Source organism: Pyrgilauda ruficollis, unplaced genomic scaffold, assembly GCF_017590135.1.
Source record: "Pyrgilauda ruficollis isolate IOZ18807 unplaced genomic scaffold, ASM1759013v1 scaffold273, whole genome shotgun sequence".
Classification (NCBI taxonomy): domain Eukaryota; kingdom Metazoa; phylum Chordata; class Aves; order Passeriformes; family Passeridae; genus Pyrgilauda; species Pyrgilauda ruficollis.
The window spans coordinates 158,165-182,318 of NW_024524078.1; the positions used below are offsets into that span (position 1 = coordinate 158,165).

The window sequence follows — 24,154 nt, forward strand, 5'->3', positions numbered from 1 at the left end:
AGCCCGGACCTTTCCCGGCCCTGCTGCCCCGGCTCCGTTCCCGCAGAGCTTCCCGAGGCGCCGGAGAGCCCGGCTCCACCGGCGGGCCCCTCTCCCTTCTCCCTCAGCATCCGAGAGAAAGCCCCGCTCCTGCCTCTGCCTCAGCCGGGGCCAGAGGAGGGGCCGGGGGCGCAGAGGAGGGGCCGGGGGCCGGGCACAAAGCCGGGGGCTGCGCCGGGGCGGGCCCGGTGCGCGGGCGCGGGGTCCAGGCTCCTCCTCCGCTGCCGCGCCGGGGATGCTGCGGCCGGGCCGGCTCCGGGAGCCCCGCGGAGCCCCGCGCCGCGCCGAGGAGCCAGCGGCCACCCGAGGTGGGCACGGGGGGACGCCGGGGGGCCGTGCCCGGGGGGCTCCGGGAAGGGGCACGGAGGGGACGCGCGGGGGAAGCGCCGGCGGCACCGGGGGACGCTGCCCAGGGTGCTGCGGGGACATTGACGGGACAGCGAGGGGACCCGGAGGGGCCGAGGTGCGCGGTCGGGGCTTCCCACAGTGCGGTGGCTTTGGGGTGACCCCCCCCGGTGGGCACTGCGGCCCCGGGGGTGCCCCGCGCCGGCCCGGCTCCGTGGGGACGGGGCTCGGGGACAGGGCTCGGGGCTCGGGGACAGGGCTCGGGCTCGGTGACAAAGAGTCGGGATCGCCCCGGGAGAGCGGCTGGGCTCGCCCCCGTTGCCGGCTCCCATCCCTTTGGCCGCTCGGAGCCGCCCGCGGCTCCCCCGGGGCTCAGCTCTGGCTTTTCGCTTCCCTCTGAAGTCTGGAAAACTTCTTTTCACACGGCAGCGAGAAAATTCTGCCTGTTCAGCACCTCGGTGCGGGCTGCCTCGGGTTACAGAGCCCCGCACTGCCGGGAAGGAGGGGAAGGAAGGGAAGGAGCGGATGCCTTTGGTTTGTTGTCATCAGCTCGGAGCCATCCCGGCAAGGGGCTGCCTGCTCCTGCAGGAATTCTTCGCCGCTGGAGCTGCGCGGGCAGGGCCGGGTGCGTGGGAGGGGAGGAAGGAGCGCGGGGGCCGCGGGCAGCGGAGACCCCTGCGGGAAATGCCAACCGCACCTGGATGGATGCGGCAGCCCCGTCCCGCCGCCTCTGCCAGGGGCCCGGCCTTTCCCGGGGCTGCCCCCGCTCCGGGCCGGGCTCTGCAGCCGGGGAAGGCGTGGGAGGGAGGTCAGAGCTGCCCCGAGGCCGCGCAGCTCCCGCGGGTGCCAGCGCAGCTCCTGGAAAGCCGGGGATTAATCTCGCTTGGAAAAGCGGCGCTGGAGCGCTGCCACGGCCGGAGTCAGCGCGGGGCTGTCACCGCTCACCCGGTGACACGCAGTGCTCGGGGACGGATCCGCACGGGGACAGGTCCTGGCAGGTCCTGGCAGGCGACATTCCCGTCGCTGCTGAGCCACCTGAGCCGTGTTTGCTCTGTGACATCTCCGGAGGGCCCTGGGTTCTCCCTCCTGCTCCAGGGGTCTCTCCCACAGGACAGGACCCCCTGGTGTGGCAGGAGGGTCCCACACCCACGAGAGGGCCCGGGGGTCGTGTGGGACCCCCAGTGCTGATCTCCTCCCCCACAAGGGATGTGTCCCCATCCCTCGGTCCCGGCTGCAGGGGTGGCACAGTTGCATCCCTGTCTCCCGGGGAGCTGGGCTTGGGGTCCTGCTGTCCCCTTCTGCCACCACCCCCCCTCCCCCCGCCCCGTGTCTGCCCTGTCCAGCCGTGCCCAGCCCTGGGCACGCCCTTGGCCCGAGGGGTTTCTGTGTGTGTCCCGTGCTCCCGTGACCTTCTCCTCCCCCGTGGGCCTCGGGCAGCCAGGAGGGAGCAGCGCCGGCCCCATTTTTTGGGAGCAGGCCCGTGCGTTTCCCCCATGGCTGCCCAAACCCTCCCCAGAGCTCCTCTTCCTCACCCGAGGCTGCGGCGAGCGGAAAAGCAGGGAAAAAAACTCCCCCACCCTCAACCAGAGACTGATTTACCTTCCCTGGGAAGCTCTGCCAGGGATTCCTGGGCAGCCCAGCCTCCCACGCCAGTCCCGGCCCAGTGTCACACTCTGTCCCCTGCGTGTGTCCAGCTCAGCTCTGTGCACCCAGCCAGGCATTTCCAGTGTCACACTCTGTCCCTTCCGTGTGTCCAGCTCACCCCCGCGCCCCCCAGCCAGGTTTTCCCGGGGCTGCGAAGCCGCTCCGCCCGGGTCATTAATTACCAGGGCTATTAATGAGCGGCACAAAGAGCTGAAAGTGCGAAATCCTCGTAATCGGCGTTGGGGGGCAATTAATGGCAGCTGCAAAAGCGCACTCAGCCGCACAATCGCGGCTCCGGGGATGCTCCCCGGCCCCCGGAGCCCCCGGCTGTGCCCGGGTGAGCCCTGCCCGGCACGGCGGGGCCGCTGAACGGGGCCGGAGCCGCTCCGTCCCTCCCACCCGTTAGTCACCGCTCCTGGCAGGCAGCGCTGCCGAGGGGGGGAGGCGAAGGCAGGCGAGGCTCAGGCAGCAAAATGAGAGCTCCAGAGCAGCCCAGCGCCCCTGCAGAGCCCCAGCAGAGCCCCCCGGCCGTGGGGGCTGCCAGGGCAGCGCCCCCGTGCCCAGGTGTGCAGGGCAGGAGGGGCAGCGGGAGATGCTCCGCTGTGGAGGGGACAGGGATCTGTGCCAGGGAGCTGCCGCTCCTCCTGCACCCCTCGCTCCATCCTCGGCCCCAAATCCCTCTTTTCCCTCTCTCGGAAAGGCTCTGTCTGCAGCGGGCAGGTCCAGTCATGCTCAGGTGAGGCTCAGGTGAGGCATCCGCGGCACGCAGAGATGGGCAGCACAGAGCAGCAGGGCCCGGCCGGGGCAGGAATCTGATCCTTGGGACCATCCCAGAAATCCCTGAGAGCCAGAGCCGAGCTCCAGGGGCCCTTCCCGGGACACCGAGTCACCCAGGGCCACCGGCAGAGCTCGGTGCCCGCGCTGCGTGGCCAAGTGTGAAACCGTAGTAGCACTGCAGCTATTCCGGGAGCTGCTGCAAAACCTGCTGCTAAAACTGCTGCTGAAACTGCTCCTGGAGCAGCCCAGCCTGGCAGGGACACGGCTGTGGCCCCGCATGGCTCCGTGGCAGAGCCGTGGGACCTCCGTCCTCTCCATCAGGGAAAGCTCAGCTCTGACAGGAAATTTGGAGGGGTTTTTTTCCTGCCCCCTGAGCACTGCCTGGCGTGTTTATAAATACCCTCTCTCCTGGGAGGCCCCAAATCCACCCCCTGCCTGATTTATTCGGTGTTCCTCGCTCACCAGCTGCCCGTGGGGGGATTTTTCCAGGAGCTGCAGGGAAGGAGCAAGGCCGGGAGCAGGAGCCCCAGGCAGGGTTTCCATTTGGGATTAGTTAAAAATAGCAGGGAATGCACAAAGATTCCGCACGTGGCTCACCGAGGCCTTCCCTGCTGCCGGGGTTTTGTGCTGCTCCCCTGGCTGGGAGAAGCCCCTGTGAGCAGGAAGGGCCAAGGAATTCCTGGGTTTTTGTGGGAAGCCCTGAGTGCTCCCAGGCACTTCCCTGGGTTTGAGGAGCCAAATCCTGCCCAGGCAGCGCTGGGGTTCCTGCAGCAGCACCCCTGCCACATTCCCAGTCAGACCTTCCTCCTCTTCCTCTTCCTCACAGCCAGGACTTCTCCCCCTGGGCTGAAATATTCCCATTTATCCCCTCGTGGCAGCAGCAGTGGAGGCAGCTCCTGCCTGAAGGGAGTTTTTATCATTTCTGGGAGAGCCTCGTCCCTGATCTCTGGCTTTGGGAGGTGGGAGGATCCTCCGAGGCCTGGGAGAGGGAGAGGATGCAGCTGGGAGATCCTGGGAAAGGAAAACCTCCCAAAAATCCCTGCTGCCATCCCAGGGTGTCCCCTCCGAGCTCTCCCAGCTCTCCTGGGTGCAGGGCTGTGGATTTGGGCCCTTGCCCAAGCCAAGATCAGAGGTTCCAGCTCAGGATCCAGGAACATTTGGATCTTTAAATGCCCCTTTTTCCATCTCCTCCTGCTCCTCCCAATTTTCGGAACAATCCAGTGACATCTCCGTGAGCCACTTAGGGAAGAGCTCCTTTAAAGGTTAATTAAATATTCCCCGCAACTTTGATGCACATTTCCCTGTTGGGAGAGCTGCTCTATTTGGCAGCCAGGCATTAAAGGGGTGGATTTCACCACGGGCCAAGTCTGGGAAAGAGAGGAAGAGGAAAATAGGAAGCAAGAACTGAATTTGCCTTTTTTTCCCCCCCCTTCTGCTGCTGCATTGGAGCATTGGGAAGGGATGTGACACTCTGGGAAGCAGGAGAGGAGCTGGGGATGAGGAGACAGCGGCAGCAGATGCTCCTCACAGCGAGGACAGAGCTTGGCTCCTCACCAACGAGCAGGAGTTGCCTTTGCTCAGCTCTGAGCGCCAGGCAGGGACAAAAATCCCCAAATTGAGACAAGCTGGGTGTAACTGGTACCACAGACAGGGAAGGGCAGCGCAGGAGGAATCACAGCAAAGCCCAGCCTGGAGCTGGCGCTGGGTTTGGTTTGAGGAGGATCTTTAGGCCCTGCCTGGCCGAGGTTTCTCTCTGGCTCTCTCAGTTTCCTCAGAGATTTGGGGCTTTCAGCTGCTGCCAGGGCCACGGACTCCCCCTCCTGTTCCTCAGGCAGTGTCCAGCCCTTGGCTGGAGGAAAAAGCCCCAAACCAGCCCAATTCCAGCCCTTGTCCCCCTTCCTGGCTGTCCCCAGGGCACAGCGCGGAGTGGACAGCAGAGGGTGGCCCCGTGCCCCTCACGGTGCCCACCTGAGCCCAGCAAGCCCAAATTTGCTTTATGGTGCCCAAAGTGGCCCTGAGAGGGGGTGAAGGAGCAGAGAGGGCGGTGGGCTGGCTGCTGTGGCCACCAGGAGCAGGGGGGCAGTACCGGGGGGCAATGCCAGCTAGGCAATGCCAGCCCCGCTGCTCCTGGCTGCTTTTCAGCCGCTCGGGAGAGGGGGAGAGACAATAAAAGGCGCGGGGATTGCAAACACAGCCCGGTCTCCATGGCAGCCTGAGCACCGCTGCTAAATTTTGCCTGTACATGGAGAGGATGCTGCTCCCCTCCTGTGCCCGGGGGAGTTGTGCAGCACAAAGAGCCTCGGCCCAGGTATTTCCCGCAGCTTTTGGGCAGCTGGGTGCCTCGTGGAAGGAGCCCTCGAAGGGGTTTGCTGTCCCTCATCCCGGTTTCATCCATAATTCAGGGCCGAAGCCACGTGAGCAGCCCGTGGAAGCGGCAAGCTGGGAGGAGAAGTATTTCGGGCTCATGCCGAGTTACAGCGAGTTCCTGCTATTTTTAGCCGGACAGACAAAGCTTTCCCACCAGGCAGAGCCCGGGGCCAGCGCGTGGGAGGCTGCGGGACCCCCACCCCGCCGGGGTCGGTGCTGCCCGGGCAGGAATGCAGGGATCCATCCCCGAACCCTCCCGGAGCTGCCCGGGGCAAAGCAGCCCCTGGAGCCGGGAATTTCAGCTGGCACCGCGGCAGATTGTGCGGGGCAGGGCCGGGAAGAGAAGTGTGAGCAGGGGCCTGGCGGCTCCCGAGTGAAAGCCGGGCTCAGCTGTCACCGCCCCGGCACCACCTGCCAGCCCCAGACGGCTCCCAAAAGATCCCAAAATGTCCTAAAATATCCCGGCCAGCGCGGGGGGGGACGCTCCTCACCTGCAGGGATGGCACCTCCAGCGAGGTGTCCCCCACAGCATCCCCAGGAGGCCAAAATGTCCCCAAATTTGGCGCTGTGGCTGCTCCCCACGGATCGAGGGTGCCTGGCAGGGGAGGGGAGTGGATCCCCCAGACTGGCCGCGGTGCCACTGTCACCCTTCAGGTGTCCCCAAACCAAAGCAGCTAGCGGGCGTTTCCTTGCCAATTAGCAGGGCTCTAATTGCCGTCTCAGTCGCTCATTAGTGCGAAAAGCCAGATGCTGGGAGGAATTAGAGGAGCTGAAAGGATCTTTCTCTCCGCCCCAGGAATATTTAACGGTGTCTCACACGCGTTCCCTTTGTCGCCGAGCATGACTGATGTGGCTCGTGTGGGTGCTCTGTGAATCACCGAGCTCCCAAAGCCCGGCGACAGCAGCGGGGACAGAACCGGGCAGCTCCGGGTGGCACTGGGAGGCTCTGGCACGTGGTGCCAGCTGGGGAGGGGGCCTGGAGTGGATTTAACCCAAAAAAGAGGGAGGAAGAATTCGGGTTCTGCTCTCACAGGAAGGGCTGGGGGTTGTTCACACAAATGTTGGTGTTGGGAGGATGGAAAGGACAGGGTTTGGAGGGCAAAAGAAAAGAACAGGGTTTGGAGGGAAAAAACAGCAGGGTTTGGAGACCCAAAAGCAGAATTTGGAGGGCAAAAGGAGCAGGGTTTGGAGAGAAAAAAATGCAGGGTTTGGAGAGAAAAATAGCAGGGTTTGGAGAGAAAAAATAGCAGGGTTTGGAGGGCAAAAGGAGCGGGGTTTGGGGAGCCTGGCCCAGCTGGGCACAGGGAGAGCCGGAGGCCGAGCTGAGGTGGGTGGAGCAGGGATCCCCAAGCTCCTGGGATGTTCCCAGGCTGCCTTGAGTCCAGCAGGGAGCATCCATCCTTGGGGCCAGCTGGGAGCAGCCCCTGGCCGGGCTCAGGCAGGGACAGGGGTGGCAGGAGGGGCCGGGGATGTGTCCAGCCCCCGATTTTCTGGGCTCTGCAGCTCCCAAACTGCAGCGGTGTGGGGAGAGCTGGGGGGTTTGGCCTCCAGGAATCCCTCCTCGCTCAGGGCACGCACACAGGGCAGCTCCAGGGCTGGCCTGGGAGCAGCAGATTGCCAAAGTGACTTTTGGGGCCGGCAGGGCCGGCAGGAAGGAGGTGAAGATGTTCGGTCCCTCATCATCACCATCTGGTGGCATCCCAGTTAGTTCTAGGATCACAGGATGTGCTGAGCTGGGAGGGACCCACAGGGATCAGAGTCCCAGCCCTGGCCCTGCACAGAGCCCCAACAATCCCATCCCAGGACCTGCAGCAGCCCCGGGGCCGTGCCCATTCCCTGGGCAGTGCCTGCCACCCTCGGGGGGCAGAACCTTTTCCAGCCCAGCCCTCTCCTCAGCCTGGTTGTCCCAGGGGCCGTGACCCTCCAGGATCCCAGGGGATTCCATCCCAGGGGGCTCCATCCCAGGGGGCTGCATCCCAGGGGCTCCATCCCAGGGGATTCCACCCCAGGCGGTTCTGTCCCAGGGGATTCTGGTTCTGGTTCTGGTTCTGGCTGGGGCCTCTCAGGGTTTGTGCCCCCCCCGCGTCCCCCGAGGGCTGCGGGGCAGAGAGGAGAGGAGCAGATCCCCTCTCTAGGCCGGGCATTTGCTGGGCTGAGGCTGCAGGGAGCGAACTCTCGGCGGGAAGTCCCGGCACGCTGCTGACACCGATTTTCTGCGCGTTGAGCAATCGTCGGCGGGCAGGGCCGGGAGCCTCTCCCCGCGCTGCCCTTCCCCGGGGAGGGTGGGGAGGCAGCCCCGGAGCTCGGCCTGGCTCTGAATCAGCGGGACCCGCGGAAACCCCTCCTGCTCTGCCCCAAACGCGGCTCGGAGCCGCCCACGTCCCGCCGGGGATGGTTCCACCCTGCTCGCCCTGCGCGGCCGCTTCTCGGCGCATCCCGGGCGGGATCCGCGCCTCGGCCCCTCCTTGGGTGTCCGCGGCTCCTCCAGAGCCCTTCCCAAAGCTGCTGCTGAATTCAGAGATGATTTTGGGCTTTCTAAGTGCCCTTGACCTGAGCCACCCTCCCGCAGGAGCTGGTGTGATGCAAATTCCCTTGGTTTTTTTTTTTTTTTTTTTTAACCTTTTTTTTCCTTTCCCCCCTTTTTTCCCCTTTTTTTTTTTTTTTTGGCAAAACCAGCAGGGTTTGGGGAGCAAAAAGAGCAGGGTTTGGAGGTTTGGAGATAAAAAAGAGCAGGGTTAGGAGTGTAAAACCGGCAGGGTTTGGGGAGCAAAACGAGCAGGGTTTGGAGTGCAAAACCAGCAGGGTTTGGGGAGAAAAAAAGGCAGGGTTTGGGGAGCAAAAAGAGCAGGGTTTGGAGAGAAAAAAGGGCAAAGTTTGGAGAGTGAAAACAAGCAGGGTTTAGAGAGAAAAAAGAGCAGGGTTTGTGGAGCAAAAAGAGCAGGGTTTAGAGAGAAAAAGGGGCAGAGTTTGGAGGGGAAAAGAGCAGGGTTTGGAGGTTTGGAGAGTAAAAAGAACAGGGCTTGGAGGGCAGAGTTTGGAGGGGGAAAAGAGCAGGGTATGGAGGTTTGGAGAGTAAAAAGAACAGGGCTTGGAGGGCAAAAAGAGTGGGGTTTGGGGAGAAGAAATCAGCAGGGTTTGGGGAGCAAAAAACAGGGTTTGGAGAGTAAAAAGAGCAGGGTTTGGAGAGTAAAAAGAGCAGGATTTGGAGGGCTAAAAGATCAGGGTTTGGGGAGCCCGGGCCCAGCTGGGGACAGGGAGAGCAGCAGGAGCTGGAGCAGAGCTGGGCAGATGCTCTCACACAGCCCAGGGCGGCTTTGTTGCCTCAGCCCGGGGGGTTCAGTGGTGTTTGGAGGTCCTGGACGCTCAGTCTGGGTTTAGTGCAGCTCCCAAGCCCAGCTCCCAGCTCTGCACTGAGCCGTTCCCTTCACTAAGCCCAACTCACATGCTCCAGGTAGCACTTTCCGCCATGGAAATTCCCAGTTTTCCCCCCCAGGGCCACATTCCCGGTGTCCCCAAGCCCCGAATGGCCGGGTGGGACAGGGGCACAGCGCCTGGCAGCGCTCGAGGGGAAGAGGAAGGCTGAGGCTGAGCCCCGAGCCGGGCTCCTGGCAGCTGCTCCGTGCTATCCGAGCATCTCCCAGCAAACACCCAAATGTGTGGGAGCATCTGCACGGCGAGGATGAATAATAATCCAGGAGGGAAAAGGCGGGGGCGAGAGCTCGCGGGGAAGAAGGAAGCGCTGGCATTCCAGAGCGGGGGGAGAAGAACAGGATCGGCAGGGAGCGGAGCAGCACCGCGGGGCCGCGAGGAAACCGCGGCTCCTGCCAGGGGAACCTGCTCGGGAAGGCGCAGGGAAAGCTGCTGCTGCTGCTGCAGCGGGCAAGGGGGAACGCTTCAAAGGCTGGGGGAGATAAGATTGAGGGTGATAAGACTGAATTCTGGGGGGAAGGAGGCAGGGGAGAGCGGCGCTCCCACGTGCGGGGTAGGCATGACTGCGCTGATGAGATGCCATTCATTTTTTTCCCCCCTCTCTCTGCACAAGCCCGAGTGGGTGAATCCACGTGTTCTCCCCCATCCCGGGGTTCAGCCCGTGCTGTTTGTCGGGATCTGCCCCCCAGGACCCCCACGCTGCCAGGCGCTGCTCTGGGTGATGCCACCGTGGCCATTCCGGGATTCCCTGATCCGGGGGGAGCTGGAAGCCCCTGGGAGGGTCACAGACCTGCTCGGGGAGGGGACACGGGGCTCGTGCTGCTGCCACCGCGGTGCTGCCCACAAAAGACCCTTGAAAGGCTGGTTTGCTGCAGGCACAGAGCGACAGGGACACCTCTGTCTTCTGTGGCTCTCTGCGCTCGCTAATTGATCGGGGTAATCACCTTCAGGGGCTCTGGGGACAGCCGGGCTGTGCGGTGACATCACGGGACCCACCGAGGACACCATGACCCCACCCGCAGGTCCAGTCACCCCTCTCACTTTTAGGTCACAGGCTGGACTCGATTTCAAAGGTTTTTTTCTTTTAATTCTGTGTTTTTGTGACCTCTGGCCGTGTCACACCCCTAGGCCCGCAGTGCTCTCCAGCTGTGCACCCACAGCTGCCCACGGGACACCCCCACCTTCACTCCCTGCACTCTCGGTATCATTTACATTTCTTTTTTTACGTTCACAAGACGCCTGCTCTGACCCAGCCAAAGTGCCAGCCCCCTTAAACACCCAGCCCCGATATATCCACGCAGCTCTCGTGTGTGAATGTCCACAGTGACGGGGTTTGGTGGCTCAGCAAACGCCTCTGGCTCCCTGCAGGGCATCAGCATCCCTGTGTTGCACCCAGGAAAGGTGATGAAAAAGGAAAGGGGACAGCTCCGACCCCTCTTGGGGTCCTGTGCCCTCTCAGCTCTGCTGGCTCCTCTTTTTGCCGTCGTTGCCCGTGAATTCCAACTCCCCCACGGCTTTCCAAGTGTTCATTTTTAAGAGGGAAGGAGAAGAAAAACGTGCCCAGCCCTCTCGGGCGTGCGTGGGAGGGCTGGGGTTGATGGAAACGCCTCCTGCCAAGAGGCTGGAAAGTCCCAGCGCTGCCTCCGCACTCCCCCATCTCCCACAGGCACCCAAAAATCCGCGGGCGCCTCTGCCCGAGGGGCAGCGAGCAGCTCCGACCTCTTTAGGGGCTCGAACCCCCCCACCCTGCCCTGGGTGCGTGTAAACCCCCCGGGTGGAAAATAAATGTACAGGGACGTGTCACAGCCCGGGGCTGGGCTGAGCGCCGAGCGCTGCCCGGGGACGCTGCGGCTGCAGGTGGCACCTGTGTCATTGTCACAGCGCCTTCCACCCCCGCAGGCTCCGGCACGGGCTGTGCGGGACAGTTCTGGGGAAAATGGTGGGGACAATGGTGGGGAAAATGGTGGGGAAAATGGTGGGGATAATTGTGGGGACAACTGTGGGGACAGTTCTGGGGACAATGATGGGGATAATGGTGGGGACAATTCTGGGAACAATGGTGGGGGCAATGGTGGGGGACACTTGTGGGGACAATGGTGGGGACAATGATGGGGATAATGGTGGGGACAATTCTGGGAACAATGGTGGGGGCAATGGTGGGGAAAATGGTGGGGGCAATGGTGGGGATAATGGTGGGGATAATGGTGGGACAATCGTGGGGATAATTGTGGCGACCATTGTGGGGACAATTCTGGGGACAATTATCGCGTCCCCTGCAGCGATCCCTCCCCTCCTCCTCTTCCCAAAGCTTGTGCCGTATCAGCCGCGTCCCGGCAGCCGCTCTGGCCTTTCTCGGTTCTCTTAATCTCCCAAAAATGGATTTGGGGATTAGGCGGGCGGTCTGTCCTCCCCCTGCCCTTCATCCATCCCCCTCCTCGGGCACGGGGAGAGGGAAACAAACAAAGGGAGGGATGAGCGCGGGTGGGGCTGGGAGCAGCCGGAGCCGGGAGTGGGAAAAGAGTGGGAAAAGAGAGGAGTGGGGAAAGAAAGGAGAGGGGAAAGAGAGGAATGGGAAAAGAGAGGAGAGGGAAAAGAGAGGAGTGGGAAAAGAGAGGAGTGGGAAAAGAGGAGTGGAAAATGAGGAGTAGGAAGAGATGAGTGGGAAAAGAGAGGAGTGGGAAAAGAGGAATGGGGAAAGAGAGGAGTGGGGAAAGAGAGGAGTGGCAAAAGAGAGGAATGGGAAAAGAGAGGAATAGGAAAAGGGGAGTGGGAAAAGAGGGGTGGGAAAACAGGAATGGGAAAAGAGAGGAGGGGAGAAAGAGAGGAAAGGGAAAAGAGGGATGGGAAAAGAGAAGAATGGCAAAAGAGAGGAGTGGGGAAAGACAGGTGTGGGAAAAGAGAGGAGTGGGAAAAGAAAGTGGGAAAAGAGGGGTGGGAAAACAGAGGCCTGACTCTGGGATTGAGTTTAGGGCAGTGAGGGCCCTGGCACAGCGTTCCTGCACCCTCTCCACCACCCAACCCTCTCCCAGCCCCAGTTTAACCCCCAGATTCCCGCTTGGACCACCGGCACTCGGCCTGGGGAGCTCTGGAGAGGGCTGGAGCACCCGGTGGGAGCTCTGAGCTGTTCCAAGCACAGCACGGAGCAGAAACCTTCCCTCCCTCCTCCTGCAGCGCAAACAGGACCCAGCTCATTTTATTTACGTGCCTTCCTCCTTCTCACCGCTAATTACCGAGATGGATCTGCGTCCCCATTAGAGCCGAGCGTCGAGGAGGCCACCAGGAGCTGGGGCTTTGTTTTATTTATATTTTCCCCTCACAACAAAGCGGATGAGCCGAGAGCCCCGCGTGCCTCTGATGGCAGCACTCAGCGCTCGCAGGGCCTCTCGTCCCCTCGAGTGCCGCGCAGCCATTAACGCTAATTAAGCCTCGCGGAGCCCCTTTCCAGGCGGGTTAAGAGGAGCGCTGGGAAGTGGAGAGGGATCCGGGAGTGCCAGGGATGCGGGAGAGGCTGTGGAGCCGGGATCTGTCCAGGAACGAGCAGGAGATGCGGGCGCCTGTTGGGATTACGCCCAAAAATCGCCACAAATCCCTTCTCCTCCTCCGGGCGTTTTTAGAGAACTTTCCTGGCTTTATCCAGGATGGCTAAAAATCCACTGAAATTAATTAAATATTTCATAAAAGCCATTTAAATTAATAAGAAATTAAAGCCATTTCAAGACATTTCCTGGCTTTATCCAGGAGGGTCCCAAGCACAGCCGGAGCCTGGCCAGTGCCCGACCACCCTCTGGGGAAAGGAGCCTTTCCCTGATGCCCAGCTGGACGTGTGGGAATGTGGGAATGGGGAATGTGGGAATGGGATGTGCCTCCCTGGCACAGCGCTCTGGGTGCTGTCCTGTCCATGTGTTTGAGGGTCCCAGGACGAGGGAAGAGATGAATCTGACTCCATATTTCTTAGAAGGCTGATTTATTATATTATGATGTTATATTATATTTAAAAAGTGCTATACTAAACTATAGGGGGAAAGGAGTACATCAGAGGACTAGGAAAGGAGTGAATAATAAAAACCCGTGACAGAGAGTCCAATACAGCTGGCTGTGGTTGGTCACCAAGTAAAAACAATTCACATGAGACCAAAGACGCATCTGTTGGTAAGCAACCTCCAGACCACATTCCACAGCAGCAGATAGTTATTGTTTACATTTCTTTTCTGAGGCATCTCATATTTTCAGGAGAAAAATCTTGGCGAGGGGATTTTTTATGAAAATATCACAGTGACAGCTCACCCTTTTTATACAATTAAAATTTTACAAAAATTTGTGTTTGTAATCCTTCTGCTTGGCCCTTGCAGAAGAGAGAGCAAACACATCTCGAGAGGTTTATCTGTTGCCAATCAAAACCTCAATCAAGTGCTGATGTGGAATGATCAAGGAGATTCTTCACCTGTAGAACGTCAAATCCTATCATATCACTAAAACAAAGCTTACAATATAAGGAAACGCAAAAAATGTTCATTGCTTACACTTCTTATCTGAGGTTTCTCAGCTCCTCAGGAGAACAATCCTGGCGAAGGGATTTTTCATAAACGTATCACAGTGCCGCTGTCCCTGTCACACAGAGCTCGGGACGGGGCTGAGGCCCCCCCAGCCTCAATTCCCACCCTCACACCCCCAAACCGGGGGCTCTGCCACCCCCGCGTGGCCTGTCCTGCTGACGCCGTGTCCCCGTGTCCCCAGGCTCGCCGCTCCCGGCCGCTCCGCGGGCTCTGCTATGATCTGGCGGCGCCGGGAGCAGCATGGGCAGCGTCAGCAGCCTCATCTCCGGCCACAGCTTCCACAGCAAGCACTGCCGCGCCTCGCAGTACAAGCTCCGCAAGTCCTCGCACCTGAAAAAGCTCAACCGCTACTCGGACGGGCTGCTCCGCTTCGGCTTCTCGCAGGACTCCGGCCACAAGTCCGGCTCCAAGAGCAGCAAGAATGAGGATTTCTTTTACATCAAGGTCAGCCAGAAGGCGCACGGCTCGCAGCGGCCGGACTACACCGCCCTGGGCGGTGGGGAGCTGGCTGTGCCCGCCGGGACCAGCGGGCTGGACTTCGGGACGCCCACGCCACAGAAGCTGATGCCCTTCCCCAGCCAGCTGGAAGTGGTGAGTGGGGAAAAGCGGCCCCGGAAGGGGGGGATGTCCCACTGTCCCCAAAGTGTCTGCAGGTGCCACCACGGGGTTGTGTTGGTTGAGCCTGAGGAAGCTCAGGGAGAGCAGGGGCAGCTGGGGGCACTCTGCCACCTCGGATTTTGGGAGTTCGAATCGGCAACAGGAGCTGATTTGGGTCCTTTCATTTCCAAACCCAGCAGTTTTAGCCAGCAGCATCCCCCGAGCATCCCCGGAGCCCCGGGGGGACTGTCCCACCGCGGGGGTGCCATCCCGGGGGGCAGAAGGGGCGGGAGGACACTCGCGGGGCTCGCTTGGTGCTGACGCGCTCTGCTCTCCCCGGCAGGGTGGGGACAAGCCGCTGCCTCGTCCCACGGCCTTCAAGCCGGTGCTGCCGCGCTCCGGGGCCATCCTGCACTCGTCCCCCGAGAGCGGGGGGCCCCTGGGCCAGCAGCTGCACCCCCCGGAGAAGGGCAAGGAGCAGGAGCTGCGGCCGCTGCCGTGCTCGGGGGGCCTGTCCGACTCCGGCCGCAACTCCATGTCCAGCCTGCCCACGCACAGCACCAGCAGCAGCTACCAGCTGGAGCCCCTGGTCACCCCCATGGGCCCCATCAGCCGCTTCGGGGGCTCTGCCCACAACATCCTGCAGTGTGCCATCATCCAGGACAGCAACATGATGAGCCTCAAGGCCATGTCCTTCTCCGACGGCGGCAACAAGATCCTGAACCCCGGCAAGGCCCCCCAGCACCGCGCCGCCGCCGAGAAGAGCGTCTGCGTGCGCTCGCCCATCGCCACGGATGAATCCACCATCCAGGAGCTGGAGCAGAAGCTGCTGGAGAGGGAGGGCGAGCTGCAGGAGCTGCAGTCGAGCTTCGAGGAGAAGGAAATCAGCTCCTGCCAGGCCTACGAGGAGAAGCAGCGGCGCTGCAAGGAGGAGCTGGAGGGGCTGAAGCAGAAATGCAACAGCAAACTCAAGCAAACCTCACAGAAAACGCAGCGGACGCAGCAGGTGCTGCACCTGCAGGTGTTCCAGCTGCAGCAGGAGAAGCAGCAGCTGCGGGAGGAGCTGGAGAAACTCATGAAGGAGCAGAACCTGCTGGAGACCAAGCTGAGGTCCTACGAGAAGGAGAAGACCAGCTTTGCCCCGGCGCTGGAGGAGACGCAGTGGGAGGTGAGAGGCAAAGGGGGGAACAAGGAGCAAGGGGGACGGGGAAGGGGAGAGCTCCAAACCCCCCAGCCCTTCCCATCCCGTCCCAGGCTGTAGGAAATGGATGTGAAATCCCAGCAGAGCCCCGGGCTGTCCCCAGGGCAGTGGGATTGAGGCTCTCACTGCCCTCCTGAACCCTTCCCCTCACCCAAGGGAATAAGCACAGCACAAACCCCTCAGGCATTAAAATAACTCAGCATTCCTGGCCTCCAGCTCAGGTTTTCCTGCCCCACAGGAGCTGTAAAGCTGCCTTCCCTTAAGGAAATGGGAATTCCTTGGGCTTGCCACGGCCATTTGTAAGGGAGCAGTAAAACATTCCACTCTCTGCTTAAGGTTAATTTACTCACTCCTTGGTACTGCTGAGCAAACACTGTTAATCTGGAAATTCCAACGGGTATATTAATTACAAATTAATATTAAAAATAAATAATAATATGCAATATTATTTAATATAATATTAATTATGAATAATAATTGTAATTAAATTATAATTCTAAAAAATAGTGGTAAAAAAGTTAAATTCAGGGTCCATAATTCTAAGAAATAATGGTAAGGAAGTTAAATTCAGGGTCTCCATGTGATGCACCCCAGCTGTGCCCTGGCCCTTCCCCACAGTCCAGCCCTAACTCAGGTGTTCACCCCCCAAGGTGTGCCAGAAATCCGGGGAGATCTCGCTGCTGAAGCAGCAGCTGAAGGAGTCGCAGACCGAGCTCACCACCAAGACCACGGAGATCCTGAGCCTGAAGGCGCAGCTGAAGGAGGTGAGGCTGAAGATGGAGGGGCTGGAGATGAAGAGCCAGGAGCTGGAGGTGTCGCTGCGCACCAAGGCCATGGAGCTGGAGGTGTGCGAGAACGAGCTGCAGCGCAAGAAGAACGAGTCGGAGCTGCTGCGGGAGAAGGTGAACCTGCTGGAGCAGGAGATCCTGGAGCTGCGCTCCGAGCTGGCCGCGCTCCGTGAGCAGCTCAGCGAGGCCCGCGAGGGGCCCCGGCCAGGCGGGGACGATGCCCAGGCCCTGCAGGGGCAGCTGGAGAGGCTGCGGGCCGAGCTGAAGGCGGAACGCGACAACAACGAGCAGATGAGCTGCAGCTTCCAGCACGAGCGGCAGACGTGGAAGGAGGAGAAGGAGAAGGTGATCCACTACCAGAAGCAGCTGCAGCAGAGCTACCTGCACATGTACAAGAGGAATCAGAGCCTGGAGAAGATGCTGCAGCAGCTGGCGGCGGGCGAGGACGGCAAGGAGCCCATCGAGCTGGAGATCCCCGGCGCCGACGTCCCCTACGAGGACATCATCGCCACCGAGATCTGAGCTGCTGTCCCCTCCCGAGCCGCTCGGCCCCGCCCCGCAGCCGAGCTGAGCCGTGTCCCCCCTGTCCCTCCGTCGTGTTCCAGAGGTGACCAAGCCACTCGTGCCAATGGTGACGTGCCCGCAGCTCCCCCGCCCCGGCACCGCCCCGGCACTGCCCCCTCTGCCCCCGGGCAGGGATCAGGACTCCAGGGAATTCTCTGCCATCCGTGCCCAGCGCCCAGGGGATGCTCTGCTCCAGGCTTGGGGAACCCGGCTTGGCCCCGCTCCGGGGGTGGCACAGCTCCAGGGATGGCACAGATCCGAGGATGGCACAGCTCCGAGGATGGCACAGCACAGTCCTGCCCGCTGATGGTGGCAGGAATCAGCCCCAATGTGTGCCCAGCTCCAGGGGTGGCACAGCTCCAAGGATGGCACAGCACAGTCCTGCCCGCTGATGGTGGCAGGAATCAGCCCAGTGTGTGCCCAGTTCCAAGGATGGCACAGCACAGTCCTGCCCGCGATGGTGGCAGGAATCAGCCCCAGTTTCCTGGAGGAAGCTCCCACTCCTCCTCACCCTCCGTCAGTGCCGATCCCAGGGCGCTGTGGGAGCACAGAACCACCTCCTGCCCTGCCAGCCCTGAGGGCCTCAGGAAGGTCCCCACCTGCTCACACCCCCCTGGTACAGCCCCACTCCATGAAATCACCCCAAAATCACCCTGAAATCACCCTGAAATCCCTGTTTAGCCCAAGCACAGCCCCCCCTGCACCGCACCCACAGCCCTCCCTCTGCCCGGCATTCCCAGCTCCCACGGACAAGGACTCTGTCCCTTCTCCCGGCTGCCAGTCAGCAGCTGCATCCAAGGATTCACAGGAATGTCCCAGCCATGGCCTGACCAAGGAATGGGGTTTGTGTTCACCCCTGCACTCACCAGGGCTGTCCCTCCTGGGAGCCCTGGCTGCCTTATCTCCTCCTGTGCCCTGATCCCGTGGGATCCGGCCAAGGGGAGCTGGTTAAACACCCCAAACCAAACACTTCCACCTTAATTTCTACCCCAGCTCTTAAAAATTCCTCCTGCCACCAGCGAGTGGCTCCACAGATAATGAGGTGGTGCTGCTGGTGACCCTCGTGTCCCCCTAACTGGGGAGGGAACCAGCAGGACCCAGTTTGTGGGGTGGGGGCTCCAGGAGACCCTTCTGTGCCAGTGCAATGATATTTTTGCTGCAATTATTTACCCACTGCCCCATCCCAGGGCTCTTGGGCGGGGTTCTTGCACAATCCCAACGTTGCCAATTTGGCCATGGGCTCCTAGCTGTGCAAAATTCCGCATCCCTCGTGCCACTCCAGCCTGGAAAGGTGACACACAGGAACCAACCAGTCTGTGCCTTCTGCGCCCGGCCCTGAGCACACCAAACCACTGCCCCAGCTCTCCTGGCTGGGTCTGGCACTGCCCAGCCACTCCTGGCACTGCCCAGTCAGTCCTGGCACTGCCCAGCTGGGTCTGGCACTGCCTGGCCACTCCTGGCACTGCCCAGTTGGGTCTGGCACTGTCCAGCTGGTCCTGGCACTGCCCATCCAGTCTTGGCACTGCCCAGCTGGGTCTGGCACTGTCCAGCTGGTCCTGGCACTGCCCATCCAGTCCTGGCACTGCCCAGCTGGTCCTGACACTGCCCAGCCATACCTGGCACTGCTCAGCCACTCCTGGTACTTCCCAGCCTGTCCTGGCACTGCCTAGTCAGGTCTGGCACTGCCCAGCCAGTCCCAGCTCTGCCCAGCTGGGCCTGGCACTGCCTGGCCACGCCTGGCACTGCCCAGGTGGTCCTGACTCTGCCCAGCCTGGCTTGGTACTGCCCAGTCTGTCCTGGCACCGCCCAGCTGGGTCTGGCACTGCCCAGCCCATCCTGGCACCGGCACAAGCGATGCTCACCCCCAGCACGCTGGAAAAGCCAACCTCAGGCTCCTGCGGGTGCCCCCGGGGCCAGCCCCTGCCCAGCCCCTGCCCAGTCCCTGCCCAGCACCAACCCAGTCCCTTCCCTGCCCAGTCCCTTCCCTGCCCAGTCCCAGCCCCTGCCCAGCCCCAACCCAGTCCCAGCCCTGCCCAGTCCCTTCCCAGTCCCTGCCCAGCCCCAACCCAGTCCCTTCCCTGCCCAGTCCCAGCCCTGCCCAGTCCCTTCCCAACCCTGCCCAGCCGAAAGATGTTTGGAAAGCTGAAGGATCGGGGATGGCGAGGCCGGGAGGGATTTTGTGCATCCCCCGAGGCCGGGAGGGATTTTGTGCATCCCCCGAGGCCGGGAGGGATTTTGTGCATCCCCCAAAGCCGGCACAGCCCCGCCCGGCGCTCTGTGCCCGGAGCCGAGGGAGCAGAGCCCGTCCCGACCTCGCCCCACCGCGGCAATTCCCCGCTCCTGCTCCCGGTGGCACCGTCCCTGTCCCTGTCCCCAGGCGTGTCCCCAGCTCTGTGATGTGATCTCCAGAGGCCTCGCCGTGCTGCCTTTGCACAACCGCGCTGTGTGTGCCCGTTGCATTCCAGGTGTGTCGCTCCAGGTCCCGGCCTGGACAGAGAATTATTTTTCTGCAGGTTTTCTTTTTATTTTGTTTGGTTTTGTTTATTATTTTTTTGGATGTTCTTTCTGGTGACTGATGTAAACTACTGGTTAATTTTATGGTTTTATTTATAAATAAATTTTTTAAAACTTCCCCAGCCTCTCTCTGTGGGCGTTCGGTGGCGTTCTGGGGATTTTCCATGCCTGAGCCACCAGAATTTATCACAGCCCACCAGGGTCCCCTCTGGGGACATCCTTGCACCTGCCCTGCTTTTTCCAGCCTGGAGTTATCTCCGCTCTGCAGCTGGGATAACCCGAGCATGGAGAAGCAGGGATTGGGCTCGGGTGGATCAGGGAGGGTGGGATAATCCACCCGGCCCCCTCCCAGCCTGAGCCCCCCGACCCTGCAGGTGGGCCTGGATCTCACCCCGAGCCCACCCCCAGCATCCCTGAGCAGGCAGGGCCCGACCCTCAGGAGATCCAGGGAAAACAATTCCCGAGGGAGAGGTTCCCGTGGCTGCTGGAACAAACCCGAGCTCGTATTTTGACTATTTCAGCTGTTTTGCTCCAAACCAAATCAACTCCACGAAAAAACAGCCTGGGGGGAGGTAAAGGGAGAGGTTTGGGGAGCAGAAAATGGGGAAAACTCTCCAATTTCAGGAACCTCTGCTCATTCTGCCTCATCTGGCTGCACCCATGGGGCAGGGGGTGGATCTGGGCACCCCAAAAAGGCACCTGGCACCTGCTGCTGCTTTCCAGGGAAATTTGGCTGTGCTCCTGCTACCCCAGGAGCGAGGGAAATTGATTTTTAGAGTTTATTTATTTTTAGTTTATTTTGGAACTGCTGGGGAGGGAAGGGACAGAAAATCCTATGAGGGCTCTGTGCCCTGGGGGTCCCTCCTGTCACAGGCACCCCAGCCCTTCCCAGCCCTTCCTTCCCAGGAATCCGGGCAAGGCAGCAGCAAGGAGAGCCCTGGGCTCTCAGTTCTGCCCGGGAGAACTCCCAGGGGACATCTCTGTCCCTCAGAGGTCACAGCCCAGCTCAGCAGCACCAGGAGGAGCCAGGGCAGGGCCAGGAGGGACAGCAGCACCCCTGAGGGCACAAACACCCCAGGGAATTCTTAGGAGCGCCCAGGGAAGCCAAAACCTCATCCGTGGAGACCCAAAATCCCAGCCCTGAGGGCCCTGGGCTGCTTCTCCCGAAAAGCAGGTGACGATCCTGCCCCTTTTGCAGCAAACCCCTCCTGAAACTGCGGCTGAGCTGTGCCAGCCTTGGCACAAACCTGGCAGGGGAGAGCACCAGGATGTGAACTGCTCCTGTCCTGGGAGAGCACCAGGATGTGAACTGCTCCTGTCCTGGGAGAACACCAGGATGTGAACTGCTCCTGTCCTGGGAGAGCACCAGGATGTGAACTGCTCCTGTCCCGGGAGAGCACCAGGATGTGAACTGCTCCTGTCCCGGGAGAGCACCAGGGTGTGAACTGCTCCTGGGAGAGCACCAGGGTGTGAACTGCTCCTGTCCTGGGAGAGCACCAAGGTGTGAACTGCTCCTGTCCTGGGAGAGCACCAGGATGTGAACTGCTCCTGGGAGAACACCAGGATGTGAACTGCTCCTGTCCTGGGAGAGAACCAAGGTGTGAACTGCTCCTGTCCTGGGAGAGCACCAGGATGTGAGATGCTCCTGGGAGAACACCAGGATGTAAGATGTTCCTGTCCTGGGAGAGCCCCAGCACAGATGGGACCCTGCTCCTGCAGGAGACAGAGCAGCAAGGAGCAGCAAGACCGGATAATCCCAGGAGAAAATCATTCTCTGGAGCCAGAGCTCCCTTGGGGGCAGGCTCAGCACGAGTCAGGCAGGTTTTTGGGGGGCAAACGGGAGAACGAGCCCAGCCGGAGCATGGCCCGGGCCGGGGGTCCCTGCTCTGCTCCAGCCCCGCTCCAGCTGCCGCGGGAGCAGCGCGATCGTTGCGCTAATGAGCGTAATGAGCGCATGCAAATCAGCCCGGAGCGGAGAAAAGCCGATTTGCATCTCCTTTAAACGCGCCGGTGGCACCGCAGGCGTGTCTGGCTGTGTGCGGGGCAGAGCCAGCCCCAAACCCGAACCCAAACCCGAACCTGAACCCAAACCCAAACCCAACCCCAGCCCCGACCCCTCCTCCGCGGCGCTGCCTGGGACGGGGAATTGTTCGGAGCCACCCCGCGCTCGCAGGGCCGGGTTTGGGGAGCAAAAAGCCGCTTTTGATGTGCAAATGAGCCCCGGCCGCTCTGCCCACCAGCCTGGTGCTGGCCCTGCCTCGCATCTGCCACCGGCCCGCAGCCCCCGGGGCAGGAGGGACCCGCCCGGGCTGTCCCCTCCCCTCCCCTCCCCAGCGAGGGGACAGCTGGCGTGTGCCCGTGGCAGGGACCGGCTGCCATCCCTCGGCTGAGCCCCCGGGCGGTGCTCGTTACTCATTATGGGATCAAAAATCTGAATTAAAAAAGCAGCCGGCCTGGAAAGGCCCGGCAGCGGCAGCTGGGAGAGCAGCACGGCCCTTTGAGCCGGTACCTGCTGTCCCCTGTCCCCAGCCGCGACAGAGCCGTGCCAGGAGCTGTCACAGCACGGCCACGGACAGACGGACAGCCCCAAAGCCTTTGTTCATCCCACAGCACTGAGCAGCTCGGGGGAAACGCTGTGCTGAGCCCCAGGGGCGCCGGAGAGCAGAACCAAAGCTGGGTTTGGGCTGTTGATGCCTGGGTTTGCCATTCCTGGGTTTGGTTTGGGCATTCCTGGGTTTGCCATTCCTGGGTTTGGTTTGGGCATTCCTGGGTTTGCCATTCCTGGGTTTGTTCATTTCCACGTTTTCCGTTCCTAGGTTTGATTCGTTCATTCCTGGTTTGGTCAGTCCTGGGTTTGACTTAGTCATTCCTGGGCTTGCTATTCCTGGGTTTAGTTTGTTCGTTCCTGGGTTTGATTTGGTCATGCCCAGGTTTGCTCATTCCCACATTTGCCATTCCTAGGTTTGGTTGGTTCATTTCCAGCTTTGACTTGGTCATTCATGGTTTAAAAAAACCATGCCCATTTATTTTGTAGATTTTTGAGCATTCTTAGCCATACTGCTATTGGAGAGCTCTGTTAGGCAGAGAGAGTGTAGAGACATCACTGTGCATGGCTGCAATATCTTAGTCTCATCTCTCTCCTGCTGGAGGCTTGAATAGCTTTTTCATTCAAAAAAATCTCTCAGCTGGGTGACAGTTTGCCCTTCTTTCTGAGCTGGATGGAAAAGTAAATGCAAAAGTGCAAAAGATAGCACACATGGCCAGTTTTTCTGTGCTGACAGCTCACACCTGGGCCCTGGATATTCCCTACATAGTCTTCTCCCAAAGGAGAATTTTCTTTTGCCAGGACAGCACCTGTTGAATGTACCAGTGAATCTGTCTTCTGCAGTTTTAGCCCAATTTCCTATGAAAGGTTTATGCAGTCAATGCTACACTTCTTTTGATCTTACCCATTTCATGCTAATAGCTTTTGATTCCATTTGCTAATTTTAAGAGTCTGAAGTCACAAAGATACAATGCTTCTACAAGTTTACATGGAAATAGGAAGCTCAGCAGAGGAGAGACACCCCACCACAGGAAGCGATAAGCCTGAGTACAGTCTTAATTAGGCGTCAAAAACTGCAGAACACATACACACAAATGCTTTCTCATTTTGAATGTGAAAGACAGATTTGTATTTACTAGACATGAGAGAATGAGATATCAAATACAAAACATAAATTAAAAGGATGCCAGGATCTGCTTTCAGCCCCGCTCCAGCTGCCGCGGGAGCAGCGCGATCGTTGCGCTAATGAGCGTAATGAGCGCATGCAAATCAGCCCGGAGCGGAGAAAAGCCGATTTGCATCTCCTTTAAACGCGCCGGTGGCACCGCAGGCGTGTCTGGCTGTGTGCGGGGCAGAGCCAGCCCCAAACCCGAACCCAAACCCGAACCTGAACCCAAACCCAACCCCAGCCCCTACCCCTCCTCCGCGACGCTGCCTGGGACGGGGAATTGTTCGGAGCCACCCCGCGCTCGCAGGGCCGGGTTTGGGGAGCAAAAAGCCGCTTTTGATGTGCAAATGAGCCCCGGCCGCTCTGCCCACCAGCCTGGTGCTGGCCCTGCCTCGCATCTGCCACCGGCCCGCAGCCCCCGGGGCAGGAGGGACCCGCCCGGGCTGTCCCCTCCCCTCCCCTCCCCAGCGAGGGGACAGCTGGCGTGTGCCCGTGGCAGGGACCGGCTGCCATCCCTCGGCTGAGCCCCCGGGCGGTGCTCGTTACTCATTATGGGATCAAAAATCTGAATTAAAAAAGCAGCCGGCCTGGAAAGGCCCGGCAGCGGCAGCTGGGAGAGCAGCACGGCCCTTTGAGCCGGTACCTGCTGTCCCCTGTCCCCAGCCGCGACAGAGCCGTGCCAGGAGCTGTCACAGCACGGCCACGGACAGACGGACAGCCCCAAAGCCTTTGTTCATCCCACAGCACTGAGCAGCTCGGGGGAAACGCTGTGCTGAGCCCCAGGGGCGCCGGAGAGCAGAACCAAAGCTGGGTTTGGGCTGTTGATGCCTGGGTTTGCCATTCCTGGGTTTGGTTTGGGCATTCCTGGGTTTGCCATTCCTGGGTTTGGTTTGGGCATTCCTGGGTTTGCCATTCCTGGGTTTGTTCATTTCCACGTTTTCCGTTCCTAGGTTTGATTCGTTCATTCCTGGTTTGGTCAGTCCTGGGTTTGACTTAGTCATTCCTGGGCTTGCTATTCCTGCGTTTAGTTTGTTCGTTCCTGGGTTTGATTTGGTCATGCCCAGGTTTGCTCATTCCCACATTTGCCATTCCTAGGTTTGGTTGGTTCATTTCCAGCTTTGACTTGGTCATTCATGGTTTGGTCATCCCTGCTTTTGTTCATTCCTGGGTTTGCCTAGGCCATTCCGGGTTTGCCCATTCCTGGGTTTGATTTGCCCATTCCTGCTTTTCCAGGGCCCTGTGCAGGCTCAGGCTGTCCCCAGCTGGGACAGGGGTCACTGACTGACCCCCACTCCACTGCTGATCATACCCAAAATCCCAGCCAGAGTGGGGCCTAAAGCTCCTTTTCCAGGAGTTTAAGGTTTCCAAGCCTCCCCCAGAAACAGAGGGAGGGAGGTGAGGACACAGGGATCACATTCCCTGCACATTCCTGCAAAGCCTTTCCCCGTGACTGAGGCTGAAGGTCAGACCCTCCTCCTCCTCACCACCAGCTCCAAGGACAATGTGGGGGAGGCTCCAGTGACCCTTAATCCACACTGGAGCTGCTCCATTCCCAGGGACAGGAACACTCTGCTGAACAGCCCAAGTAAATTTTCAGCCCCAGAACCACCAAAGCTCCCGTTT

General features: G+C 60.4%; 1 protein-coding gene across 1 annotated transcript; it reads left to right on the plus strand.

Moving 5' to 3' along the window:
* Positions 1-223: 223 nt before the first annotated feature.
* Positions 224-18,271, plus strand: LZTS1 (leucine zipper tumor suppressor 1). Its single transcript, XM_041471693.1, has 4 exons — positions 224-347; positions 13,336-13,745; positions 14,095-14,919; positions 15,603-18,271. The coding sequence occupies exons 2-4, from the start codon at positions 13,395-13,397 to the stop codon at positions 16,260-16,262; spliced, it is 1,836 nt and encodes a 611-aa protein (XP_041327627.1). The 5' UTR covers positions 224-347; positions 13,336-13,394; the 3' UTR covers positions 16,263-18,271.
* Positions 18,272-24,154: the final 5,883 nt, after the last annotated feature.

Bases quoted from the DNA above. Each gene is read 5' to 3' on its own strand.
- LZTS1 (XM_041471693.1), top strand. From the start codon at position 13,395: ATGGGCAGCGTCAGCAGCCTCATCTCCGGCCACAGCTTCCACAGCAAG. The intron at 13,746-14,094 runs GTGAGTGGGGAA...TCTCCCCGGCAG, and splicing joins TCCCCAGCCAGCTGGAAGTG to GGTGGGGACAAGCCGCTGCC. The intron at 14,920-15,602 runs GTGAGAGGCAAA...TCACCCCCCAAG, and splicing joins TGGAGGAGACGCAGTGGGAG to GTGTGCCAGAAATCCGGGGA.